Source organism: Peromyscus californicus, unplaced genomic scaffold (genome assembly GCF_007827085.1).
Source record: "Peromyscus californicus insignis strain IS unplaced genomic scaffold, ASM782708v3 Scaffold_11__1_contigs__length_118956290, whole genome shotgun sequence".
NCBI classification, from domain to species: Eukaryota; Metazoa; Chordata; class Mammalia; order Rodentia; family Cricetidae; genus Peromyscus; species Peromyscus californicus.
In genome coordinates, this window is record NW_026294402.1 from 51,526,249 (window position 1) to 51,538,531 (window position 12,283).

The 12,283-nt window shown below is 41.9% G+C and overlaps 1 protein-coding gene across 2 annotated transcripts in view; it reads left to right on the plus strand.

The window, feature by feature from the left end:
* The window catches only part of Ptpn9 (protein tyrosine phosphatase non-receptor type 9), a 95,124-nt gene that overhangs the window by 38,647 nt on the left and 44,194 nt on the right, over positions 1–12,283 (plus strand). Inside the window, exons 2-3 of one of the 2 annotated variants that reach the window (XM_052761367.1) lie at positions 6,789–6,848; positions 11,419–11,562. In XM_052761367.1, the coding sequence (XP_052617327.1) occupies positions 11,509–11,562 (54 nt within the window). In that variant the 5' untranslated portion in view covers positions 6,789–6,848; positions 11,419–11,508. The remainder of the gene's footprint in view (positions 1–6,788; positions 6,849–11,418; positions 11,563–12,283) is intronic. The other variant, XM_052761359.1, reaches the window with a different exon arrangement.

Consider the following 12,283-nt stretch of genomic DNA (forward strand, 5'->3'; position numbering starts at 1 on the left):
CCTGGGTTCAATTCCCAGCAACCACATGGCAGCTCATAGCTATCTGTAACTCCAGCTCCAGGGATCCATGGCACCAGGCATGCATGTGGTACACATATCTATGCATGCAGGCAAAATACCCAATCACATAAAGTAATTAAAAAAAAAAAATCTTAAAAAAAAAAAACACACCAAACAAGTAAAAACCAAAACCAACCCCAGAACAAAACCATGCAAAATTTTGGTGAAATCCTGTTTGTTTGTTTGTTTATTTATTTATTTATTTATTTTTTTGGACACAGGGTTTCTCTGTGTAGTTTTGGTGCCTGTCCTGGATCTTGCTCTGTAGACCAGGCTGGCCTCGAACTCACAGAGATCCACCTGGGTCTGCCTCCCGAGTGCTGGGATTAAAGGCGTGCACCATTGCTGCCTGGCTGTTTTTTTTTCCCCCTTTTACTGACTATGTCATACCCAAGAAGTCACTTTCAAATGCAAATCTGTTTTCATACCTAAGAGATCACTTTTATTTGTGTATGTGTGTGTGTGTGTGTGTGTGTGTGTGTGTGTTTGTATGCACAGCAAACACTCATGTCCACTGGACTATATCCCTGGCCCTGTTTATTCTTGTTTTTTTTCTTCCAGACAGGGTTTCTCTTTGTAGCCCTGGGTGTCCTGGAACTTGCTCTGTAGAGCAGGGAGGCTTGGAAAGCACAGACATATGCCTGCCTTGCATCCCAAGTGCTGGGATTCCCGTGTGCTACCACTGCCTGGTTTCTTGTTGTTTTTGTTTGTTTGTTCTTGAGACAGATTCTCATGTAGACAAGACTGGCCTCAAAATCCATATGAGCTTCTGATCATTCTGCTTTCACCTCTTAAATGCTCGGAATATAGTTCTGTGTTACTGTACCCAGCTTGGTACAATGTTAATGGAAAAATGTAGTTTTAGTTTAGAAATTCATTAAACACCTTGCAGCAGTGTTCTAAATGTGTGTGTTCGTTTAGATCCTGTTTCTTCTGTTCCCTCAAGGATTGATGTGGATTGATGATGAATAGATATAAAAAGGACAATAATTCACAGTGAAGGAAAGATGGGGAAACGGGCACAAAGTGGAAGTAGTTTACTACAAGCATGTCACAGGATAATGGTGAAGTAGAATGTCACTTGAAATACAGAGGTATTGGCTATGTCAGGGTTTTATTGCTGTGAAGAGACACCATGACCATGGCAATTCTTATAAGGGAAAACATTTAGTTGGGACTGGCTTACAGTTTCAGAGGTTTTAGTCTGTTATTGTCATGGTGAGAAGCATGGCAGCATGCAGGCAGCCATGGTGCTGGAGAAGGAGCTGAGAGTTCTACATCTTGATCCACAGGCGGCATAAAGAGACTGCTACACTAGGCCTAGCTTGAGCACATGAGACTTCAAAGCCCGCCTCCACAGTGACACACTTCCTCCAACAAGGCCATACCTTCGCCAGCAAGGCTTCACCCCCTGGTAGTGCCACTACATATGGGCCAATCATTTCAACACATGAGTCTCTGGAGGCCATTCCTATTCAAACCACCACAGGTAGCTTACAGAAAACCAGACATTGGGTCTTGCTTATTTAGGTGTTCAGTCTAGGGTGTCCAGCTACATTTCCCCTGGTCTATGTCCTCTATGAAGTAGTTCCTTTGTTGTTATTATAACAAGTAGTCTCTTGGTTGGTGCAGTGTTGTTCAGCTGGACTTGTGCTCAGAAGCTAGTTGTCTAGTCACTGTTCTACTGCTGTGTGGAGAAACCATGACCAAGGAAGCTCTTACAAAGGAAGCATTTGATTGAGGGCTGGCTTAGTCATTGTCATATTGCTGTGAAGAGACATGGCCGAGACAAATCTTATAAAAGGTAGCATTTAATGCCAGGTGGTGGTGACACACCTTTAACCCCAGCACTCAGAAGGCAGAGGCAGACAGATCTCTGTGAGTTCGAGAAAGCCTGCTCTACAGAGTGAGTTTTAGGATAGCCAGGGCTATCCTACAGAGAAACCTTGTCTCGAAAAAAAAAAAAAAAAAAAAAAAAAAAAAGAAAAGAAAAGAAAGAAAAAAAAAATAAAGGAAGCAATTTAATTGGAGGGTGGTTTATGTTTATTATTCCATTATCATCATGGCAGGGACCATGGTGCCTGGTGGCACACAGACAGGTATTGGAGCAGTAATTGAGACCTTTACATTCTGATGTGAAGGCAGAGAGAGAACCTGGGCCTGGTATGAGGTTTTGAAATCCCAAAATCCACCCCCAGTGACATCCTGCCTTCAAAAAGGCCATACCTCTTGTTCCTTCTAATCCTATCAAGAGTTCCACTCCCTGGCCTAAGGGGGCCATTCTTACTCAAACCACCACACTAGGTCTGGTACTCCAGGCCTGTAATCTCAGCTTCTTGGAGACCAAGGTAGAAGAATCACAAGTTCAATGCCTGCCTGGGCTACAGAGTGAGTTCAAGGCCAATTTAGGCAGTGTAGAGGGGTATGTATCTCAAAATAGAAGGATGAAGTCGGGTCTGGGAATATAGGTGAAAACAATCTGTGCTTATGATGGCAGAGTTAGTCTTGGCACTACCACTATAGTCTGGAAGCAGAGAGAAAGGACTTCGGGAAGAGAGTAGATGTAAGAGTACTATTCTGTGTGGTCACAGAGCCCCAGAGAAGGGATTGCCCCCTTGTAGGCTTCTCCTCCTCCTCCTCCTCCTCCTTCTTCTCCTCCTCCTTCTTCTCCTCCTCCTTCTCCTTTTTTCAGATGGGTACTTACTGTAGGTTTCTAATTTGAAGCTGTGCTGTTGGGTAAAATGGATTAGAAAGGTTGAACTGATGTAGACTGAAGGCACATAACAGGAAACCCAGTTCTAAAGAACTCTGTCTCTATTGAAAGAAATTTTTGTGTGAAACAACTGGATTAAAGAAAAAAGAAACAGGCTGGGCGGTGGTGGCGCACGCCTTTAATCCCAGCACTCGGAGGCAGAGCCAGGCGGATCTCTGTGAGTTGAGGCCAGCCTGGGCTACAGAGCGAGATCCAGGATAGGCACCAAAATTATACAGAGAAACCCTGTCTCGAAAAACAAACAAACAAAAAACAAAACAAAACAAAAAAAATAAAATAAAAGGAAAAAAGAAACAATCATGTATTCAGAGATTACCGTGTGCTAGGTATGGCTGTAGGTGCTTTCTCATCCATTGTTCCGTTTAGCCTTATCTTTTCAGAGGAGAAAATTGAGACTGAGAGAGTCAATGACTTGTTCAAGTAACTCATTGAGTGAATGAGATAGGATGGACTCTTTACTCCCAAACCCACTCCACATTTGTTCCTTGATGTTCTTGATATGGCTGGTATCCCAACAGACAGGTTGTTGTTGTTGTTATTGTTACTATTCTGTATGTTTGTGTATGTGCACTCCTGTAGAGGTCTTCCGTCCAGTGTCTTCCTCAGTCACTTATCTATCTTTCTTGTTTGAACAGGGTCTCTCACTAAACCTAGAGCTTACCAGTTAGCTAGGCTGGCCTTGGTGAGCCCCCAGTGATCCTCCTGTCTTCACTCCATCCCCAGTTCTGGGCACACATGGTGGTACCTGGCTCAATTTGGGTGTTGAAGTTGCATATTGTGCAGCAAATATTAATAGCCATAGAGCTGTCTCCCCAGTTCTGTGGGGTTTTAGATAGATAGGGTCTCACACAGGGACTTGGAACTTGCTGTTTAGGGTAGGCTGGCAGCAAGCCTCCCATCTTTGCCTTTCCGGTGGCTTTTTTTTTTTTTTTTTTTTTTTTGGTTTTTCGAGACAGGGTTTCTCTGTGTAGCTTTGCGCCTTTCCTGGAACTCACTTGGTAGCCCAGGCTGGCCTCGAACTCACAGAGATCCGCCTGGCTCTGCCTCCCGAGTGCTGGGATTAAAGGCGTGCGCCACCACCGCCCGACTCCGGTGGCTTTTTAAGTGGCTGTTTGAGGATCAAGCTCAGGTCCTCCTGCTTTATTGCCCCAGACCTAGAAGCAGCTATTGTTCTTTTTAAATATTTTATTTTTATGTGTATATGGTTGAGTGCCTAAGGTGGCCAGAAAAGAATGTTGGATCCCTTGGAGCTGGAGTTACAGGCAATTGTGAGCTGCCTGCTGTGGGTTCTAGGAACCAAACTTGGTTCCTCTGCAAGAGCAACAGCACTCTTAATCTCAATCATCTCTCCAGCCTCTGGGAGCAGCTTTCTTATGTCTGTTCTTACTCTTCCAGGTTACTCAGAAATGTGGAAGTCAAGGTCTTACCTGTGGAACTGAGAGTACCAACATACTTTTCTTGACTCATTATACCTAGTCTCTTGTTCAAAACTCATTTCTAAGTAGCAGCTCTTGGGAGTTTGGTAGGATGCGGAGACTATGTTTTTATGTTTTGCTATCTGTCTGTCTGTCTGTCTATCTATCTAGAGACAAGGCCTTACTGTTTAGTCCTGGCTGTTCTGGAACTCACTATGTAGACCAGGCTGACCTTGGGATTCACACAGATCCTTGTGCCTCTGCCTCCCATTCTTCTGCTGACATTAAAGGCGTGCACCACCATGCCTAGCTATTTCTTAAAGAAGTATTTAGTTAAAGATCACTAGATAATTAGGGATGTCCAAACGTTGTTAACACCCTGTCCCTTCCCAGAATGTATAAATGGGATACCTACAAGTTGGCAGAATCCTCAAATTGGTTTCTCAAACTACATAATAAAGGCTATTATGGTTGGAAAGGACAAAAATGGAAGCCATTGGAGTTGCCTTTACTAGGGAAAACAGTGAGCCTAAAATAGTATCACACCCCTAACGCAGTTTTAGAGAAATTAATGCCATTGTTAAAAACTTTAAAGGCAAGGGTGATGATCCCCACCATATTTCCCTTTAATTCTGTTTGGCCTATGCAGACGATAGATGGATCTTGGAGAATGAATTGACTATCACAGAGTGAACCATGTAGTAACTCCAATCGAATCTGCTGTGCCTGATGTAGTTTCTTTATTTGAGCAAATTAATACATCTCCTGATATCTGGTATACAGCTATTGATCTGACAAATGCGTTTCTTCTCTATCCTTGTTCATAAGGACCACCAGAAACAATTTGCTTTCATCTGTCAAGACCAGCAGTATTCCTTGACAGTTTTACCTCAAGGGTATGTTAATTCTCCAACCCTGTGTCAGACTTGGTTTGAAGGAGTCTTGATTGTCTGCCTCTTCTACTGGTCCACTAAATTGAAGACATTATGCTAATTGTACCAAATAAGCAGAAGGTAGTGACCAATCTGGACTTGTTGGCAACACGTATACACATTTATTTATTAAAGTGAGAAACAACTCCCAACTCTAGGAGGGGTTCCACAGGAGGAACTTTTAACATTGCACTTTTAAAGAATTTTATTATGTGGCTGGAGAGATGGCTCGGCAGTTAAGAGCACTGGCTGCTCTTCCAGAGGACCAGGATTCAATTCTTGGCACCTCATATCAGGTCATAAACATCTGTAATTCTAGTTTCAGGGGATCTGACATGCTCTTCTGGCCCTCTAGGGTACTGCACACATGTGATGAATAGACATGCATGCAGGCAAAACACCTATATACATAAAATAAAAATAGATTTTAAAAAATAGTTTTATTTATTTGTTTTTGAAACAGGGAGGGCCTCATGTATCATAGTTGGCCTGGAATTCTGTGTTCCTTCAGTCTTCCGAGTGGTAGAATTTTAGGCATGTACTCCCATACTGAGTTCATGTACAACTGGGGGTTGAACCAAGGGCTTTGTGTACTTTAGGCAATCACTCTGCCAACTGAGCTTCCTCGACAGCCTTATTTATGAGATAGGGCCTCACACAGCTTGGACTGACTTTGAAATCATGTCCTCCGACTTACCTTGAACTAATGGTAATCCTCCTGCCTTAGCCTCCTGAGTGTTGGGATTATAGATAGGTGTGTGCCACTAACATCCAATCTTGTTGGTTTTCTTCTCTCTGATACTGTTATTTCAACATCAGTCAATAACGTCCAGAGTGCCATCTGCTTAATTTCCAGATTTCATTGCAGTTTTATGGCAGGTTCTCAAATATCTTTGGCCTTGTTGCTATAGTCAGGAACTTTCTTATTGTTGCTTTTTAATCTAAACATGATTGTGGCCTTTAATACCAGTCCTTGAAAAGAAGAGGCGGGGGATCTCTAAGAGTTCAAGACCATAGGTGTTGTAGGCCAGTTAGGACTACTCAGTGAAACCCCCAAACAAACAAAAAAAACCCACCTCAAAATAAGTCCCAAAACCCAAATAAACATGATTAACATGATTTTGGAAGTGTAATTATACTCTCAATCTTTTGATTGTACTGGAACAAATTTTACTTTTACTGGAAGAGTCAGCTGAAGGGGATTCTAAGTAATAGTCCTAGTTTTTTGGTACATTAATTCAGATCTTTTCCCAAAGGAATACCAATGCTGTTTGAACTGTGACTCCTTGCAACTACTTAGAACCCTAGCTATATTCCAGTATTGACCTTGAGCTGAAGTAGTTTCTAAGCTATGACTCATCTTTTGGCTTGTTTTTTTTTTTTTTTTAAACAGGAAATACACAGAGTATTAATTTGAAGAATTTCAGTTATCCCTCTTAAACAGTATGTTGCTTGTCAGAGTTGCTAGGACATGCTTTTCTGGTAATCAACAGCCTACCATTGAGTGTATATGTGCTCATTGGTTGAGCATAATTCACTTGTAAGAAGACATATAAATCTGTCTAAGAAGACTGTGAAGATAAGACCATCCTTTCTGACTTCTTTCAGGGGTTCCATCTATTTCACCAGAGGGATGGAGATGCAGGAGGCTGAGGCTGAACAGAACAGGTGGTGTGTGTGTGTGTTTGTATCTGTAAATATCACCTCACTGTTTACAGTACATTGGTCTCTCTTCATGCAGGGCCTTGTATAAGCCAAACCAGGAGGAATTGTTCCCGTGCTTAAAGCCAAAAACAACATCCTGACCAGCAGGGGGACAGAGGTCAGCTCAAGGCAACAGCTATTGGGAGGGAGCTGCAGGACATTAAGAACTTTGGAGGATGTTACAGAGAGAAACCCTGTCTCAAAAATCCAGGGGGTGGGGGAAGAAAAAAAAAAGAAAAGAACTTTGGAGGAAATGAGTTGTTTAAAAAGAAGACAAAGTGTAGAAAAGAACACTTGGTCTTAGCCAAAAGGCTGAGAAGTGATTAGAGAAGGGCCAACACTACATCATGTATTTCTGGAATTTAAGATATTCACAATCATAGAAGCAGAGAGTAGAATGGGGTGGGCACCAGAACTGGAATGTGAAGAGAACGGAGAGATGATGGTAGTCAAAACGTGTGAAGTTTCAGTTACATCTCTGCATAGGGTAGTAATTACAGATAATAGTAAGGTGTTGTATACTTTTAAATTGCTAAGACCATATTTCAAATGTTTACATCAGAAAAAATAATTATTTCAGTTAATATATAGGTAATTTGCTTGATTTAATCATTCTATACTGTATATGTTTATATGTAGGTATAAAAACATCATGCTGTTCCCCATAAACATATCATTTGTCAGTACACATGAAAACAATACAAATTAAAAACATGAAACATTGTCTATGCAGTGAGTTAAAAAACAAACAAAAACTACACCGTGGGTGTGGTGACCCATGCCTTTAATCTCAGCACTGGGGAGGTTGGGGAATGAGGGGAAATGGGACTAGAGGCAGATGGATCTATATGGATTTAAAGCCAGCCTGGTCTATAAAGAGTTCCAAGCCACAGTGAGATCGTGTCTCAAAAAAGAAAGGAAGAAAGGTAAGATGTACTTTGAAGGAAGTATATGAAATCTGTGTGAAACTGACACTCTGGCTGGCCTGTTACTTGTTATGTAGACCAGGCTGGCTTAGAACTTGTGGAGATTCTTCTGCTTCTACCTCTTGAGCACTACTGTTATAGATTTGAGACATTACATCTGGCTTTGTTTTGTAGCAGTTGCCTGGGAGTTCAAACATTTCATTCTAGAGCAGCAGTTCTCAACCTGTGGGTCACAATTCCTTTAGGGTAACATATCAGATATCCTGCATATCAGATATTTACATTATAATTCATAACAGCAAAATTACAGCTATGAAATAGCAAGAATAATTTTGTGATTGGGGCTTACTGTAACATAAGAAATTGTATTAAAGAATTGCAGCATTGGGCGGGAGAGATGGCTCAGAGGTTAAGAGCACTGACTGCTCTTCCAAAGGCCCCGGGTTCAATTCCCAGCACCCAGACGGCAGCTCACAACTGTCTGTAACTCCAGTTCCAGGAGATCCGAAACCCTCACACAAAACTCCATGCAGGCAAAACACCAATGCACATAAAATAAAAATAAATGTTAAAAAAAAAAAAAAAGAATTGCATCATTAGGATGGTTGAGAACAACTTTTCTAGAGGGAGGTTCCTTAAAGCTCAGGAAGTTCCAAGTACTAAATTGAAACATTTCTTCCAGGAAGAGAAGAGGTTCATGATACTTAGGAAGTAGACAACTTGCAAGTCTCAAGAAGTTCCTGAAGCTAACAAGATGCACAGGACTCACACCCCACCCACACCTCCCACACCCCATTTCCTCACAGAAGTAGGAACAATTGTTAGAGGTAGGAGAGCAGGCACAGTTGTCTAGAAGGGTCTTTCTCACTCATGTGCTGCCTGCAAGTTGTGCAGACAGCTCTAGGAATCCAGCTTTCCAGTGTCATCACTCAGGTTGTGGGTGATGCAGTTGCCTTTGAATTAAGTGTCCCTGCTCCTGTGACTAATCTCAATAAACTCATTGGTTTTCCAAACTAAAGTTTGTGTAATTGTCATTTTCATCTGTAGTTGGATACTTACCTGGGACGAGTAGACATTTGGTTTTCATCTCAACAGTAAGTTTTTCCTAACAGGCTCCTAGAGCATGGCTTATCACAGTGAAGGGTCATCTTAACAACTGGGTATGTGTTGATCATATCCCCTTCTGATCATTTATATTTCCCCTTTCTACCTATATAATATTTGATATATGTTCCCACAACTAAGCAATAAGAAAGGTGTGTTCTCTTACTCTAGTGTTTTATTTACAAACAACACTGGAAATCCATTAGAAAAGTGGATTTAAATAGTGATTTGTTAAAGTACACATGGTTGCACACTCCTTTAATCCAGCATTTGGGATGCAGACATAGGATCTCTGTGAGTTTCATGCCAGTCTGGTCTACATAGTGAGTTCAAGGCCTGCCAGAGCTACACAGTGAAACCCTTTCAAGAAAAGCATAAAAAGTGATATGTTCACCAAAAGCATACCCCATTTGGGTCCTTCCTGACCAACTGGGGCTTAGTTTGGGCATCTGTGTCTGCATTTCTTCTTTCTTTCCTTGTTCTGATGCTGGCCACTCACTCCACAGATGGAACACAAATGGATTTCTTGGGGAGCATTCTACATTTGTTCTGTTGTCTTCCCTGAGACTCAATTCTGTGGTCTGGCTTCATTTGTGGGACAGTGTGATCTTCTGAAAGTTTTTCTTCATGATCTGTTTCTTAACTCTTTGACGCCCTGTGCTTGGTTAGTTTTTCTGCTGCTCTCTTCATAGTGGTATAAGTTAAAGTGCCTCAGTTGCAAGGCTCTAAAACTCACCTGTGCTCCAGGCCTTGGACTTTCCCCTGGTTTATAAAGGTCCTTTGTGCTTTCCTAGAAAATCCGGGATGAATCAGGAGCTATGTTGTAAGGTATGCTGATCCTTCTGGGATTCTAGTTTGATAGTTGTTTAAACAGTATGTAGCAATTTGGATTGGGTTTGCAAGGGAGGATTGTTGCCAAGTCTCTGAAGTAGGCCTTTGCCCTTAGCCTTTATTCCTTCTTTTCTTTTTGTTTGTTTGACAGGGTCTCATGTGTCCCAGGCTTGACTTCTGTGGAGCAGAGGATGGCTTCAAACTCCTGATCTTCCTGTCTGCCCTCCCCAAATGCTGTGATTATGGATATGTGCCAGTACACCCAAGTCTCCTTTTCTTTCCTTTCTTTCCCCTTTCTCTACCCTATTTCTCTATGGAGCCCTGAGGCTAGCTGTGTAGACCAGAGTGGCCTAGAACTTTTGGCCAATTCTTCTGACTTTTTTTTGCTTCTTGAGTGCTGAAATTACAGGCATGTATAACCCTTATTTTTCTTTCTGTCTCACACACACACACATACACACACACACACACACACACACACACACACACACACACACACACACACCCCTTTGAGGAAAGGTCTCAATTATATAATATAGTCCTGGCTCTACAGAACATTCTGTCTTCAAACTCCCAGAGATCTGCCTGTCTCTATGCTGGGTACATTTAAAGGCATGTGCCACCATGCCTAGCCCCCCTCCCCTTATTTTTCAACAGAAAAATTAGTGAAGAGAGAGTTCCTTAGTCAATAGTCACATAGTAGGTTGAGTCTCATGCCATTGAAGTAGCTACGGTTTAGTATTTTTCCTTGACATTGGTGGTAGCTTAAGAAAGAAGTATGGCTTAGTATGCGTAGATACATCTTTTTGTATTGTTTTGTTTTTTCGAGACAAGGTTTCACTAAACAGCTGTGGTTGTCCTGGAACTCACTTTGTAGACCATGCTGGCCTTGAACTCACAGAGATCCTCCTGCCTCTGCCTTCTGAGTGCTGGGATCAAAGGTGTGTGCTACTATGCCCAGCTGAGTTGATACATCTTAACTGTGAGTTGATTGATTGATAATATGCGTGTAGTTAAAGTTCAGGAATTTCATCATTTTCTGAACCAATAGCCAAGAAAAGTTTCTAGATGGATAAAACAGAACCACAATGCAGTAATCTTTTAGCCAGTCAAAATATATATGCACAAAAATCTCAATTTAAATAATTCTAAAATAAAGAAATAGCTGTTTTGGCTAAAGACAGGGGTACTGGCAGAGTGCTCTAATTCCCGACTCTTCGGAGGAGTTATTTCTCAGTATTACTTCATGTATCCCAGACCTGTTTCCTCTCTCTGAACTGACTCTACTTTCTGGCCTAAGATATAAAGAATAAAATTACACAAATTTTAACCCTTTTAAAGTATTTTTCAATTAGAATTTGAAATTCCTGTTGTTTATTTATGTGTGTGTGTGTGCACACTTGTGCAGTGGAGGTCAGGACAGCTGCAGGAGTCTGTTCCCTTCCTTCTGCCATGTGGACCTGACAGTGAACTTTCCCTGCTGAGCTGCCTTTCTAGCTGCCCGCTCCTCTTGTTTTTGAGACAGGGTCTCATGTGGCCCAGACTGTCTAAAACTTGATATGTACCCAAGTCTTGTTTGGGGAACAAATAATAATTTTTGCCTGCTTGTTTCTTTTATGTTTCCAAAATATGTTCTCTTTTTCCTAATTATTCTCACTTTGTTTGTTAAACAGGCTACTAAGCAGTTTCTTGAGGAGATCAACAAGTGGACAGTTCAGTACAATGTTTCTCCACTCTCTTGGAACGTGGCTGTCAAGTTCCTCATGGCCAGAAAGTTTGATGTGCTCCGTGCCATAGAGCTGTTTCACTCCTACAGAGTAAGTGAACCGGGACAGACGGACTGTAATGGTTGAGTTAAGTACTGCTGTTCTTGCTGCTATACTTCACACACAGTGATTCTCCTAATTTTCTCCATACCTGTTAAAAATGGATCAGTGCCCACCAGCCCTGGGAGAGCTGAGGTTGGACTGGCCAGTTCCTGGAAACACTGCTTATGCACCCAGAGCTTGCTTGGAGACCAGCATGCTACATGGTTGAGGCTACGGAAGTACTCAGATGTCATCCTGTGACAACTCCTTCTTGGAGTTTGAGGCCTTGCTCTCTTCTCTGCCTCCTGGCTAACCTATTTGGTACACTTCACAGATATTTAAGGTTCTTTGAAGTTTTAAAAAGCTGCCATTCTGCTGGATGCTGAGCTTAGCCATTCAGGAAAGGGGCGGGGGTGAGCACTGGAAAAGAAAAACAGCTGCATTAGCTAGGCCCTGTTCTTAGAAGTATCCTTTTTGTTTGTTTGTTTGTTTTGTGTTTTGTCTTTTGAGACATGGTTTCTCTATGCCCTAGAACTCTATTTGTAAACCAGGCTGGCCTCAAACTCAGAGATTTTCCTACCTTTGCCTCCTGAGTGCCGGGATTAAAGGCGTGTGCCACCACTTCCCAGCCTTAGTAGTGTTTCTATGCAAACATAGCTACATCAACCTTTTGCAGTTTTTAAAAATTTACTTTGTTGTTTAATATGTATGAGTATGTATGTGCACCATG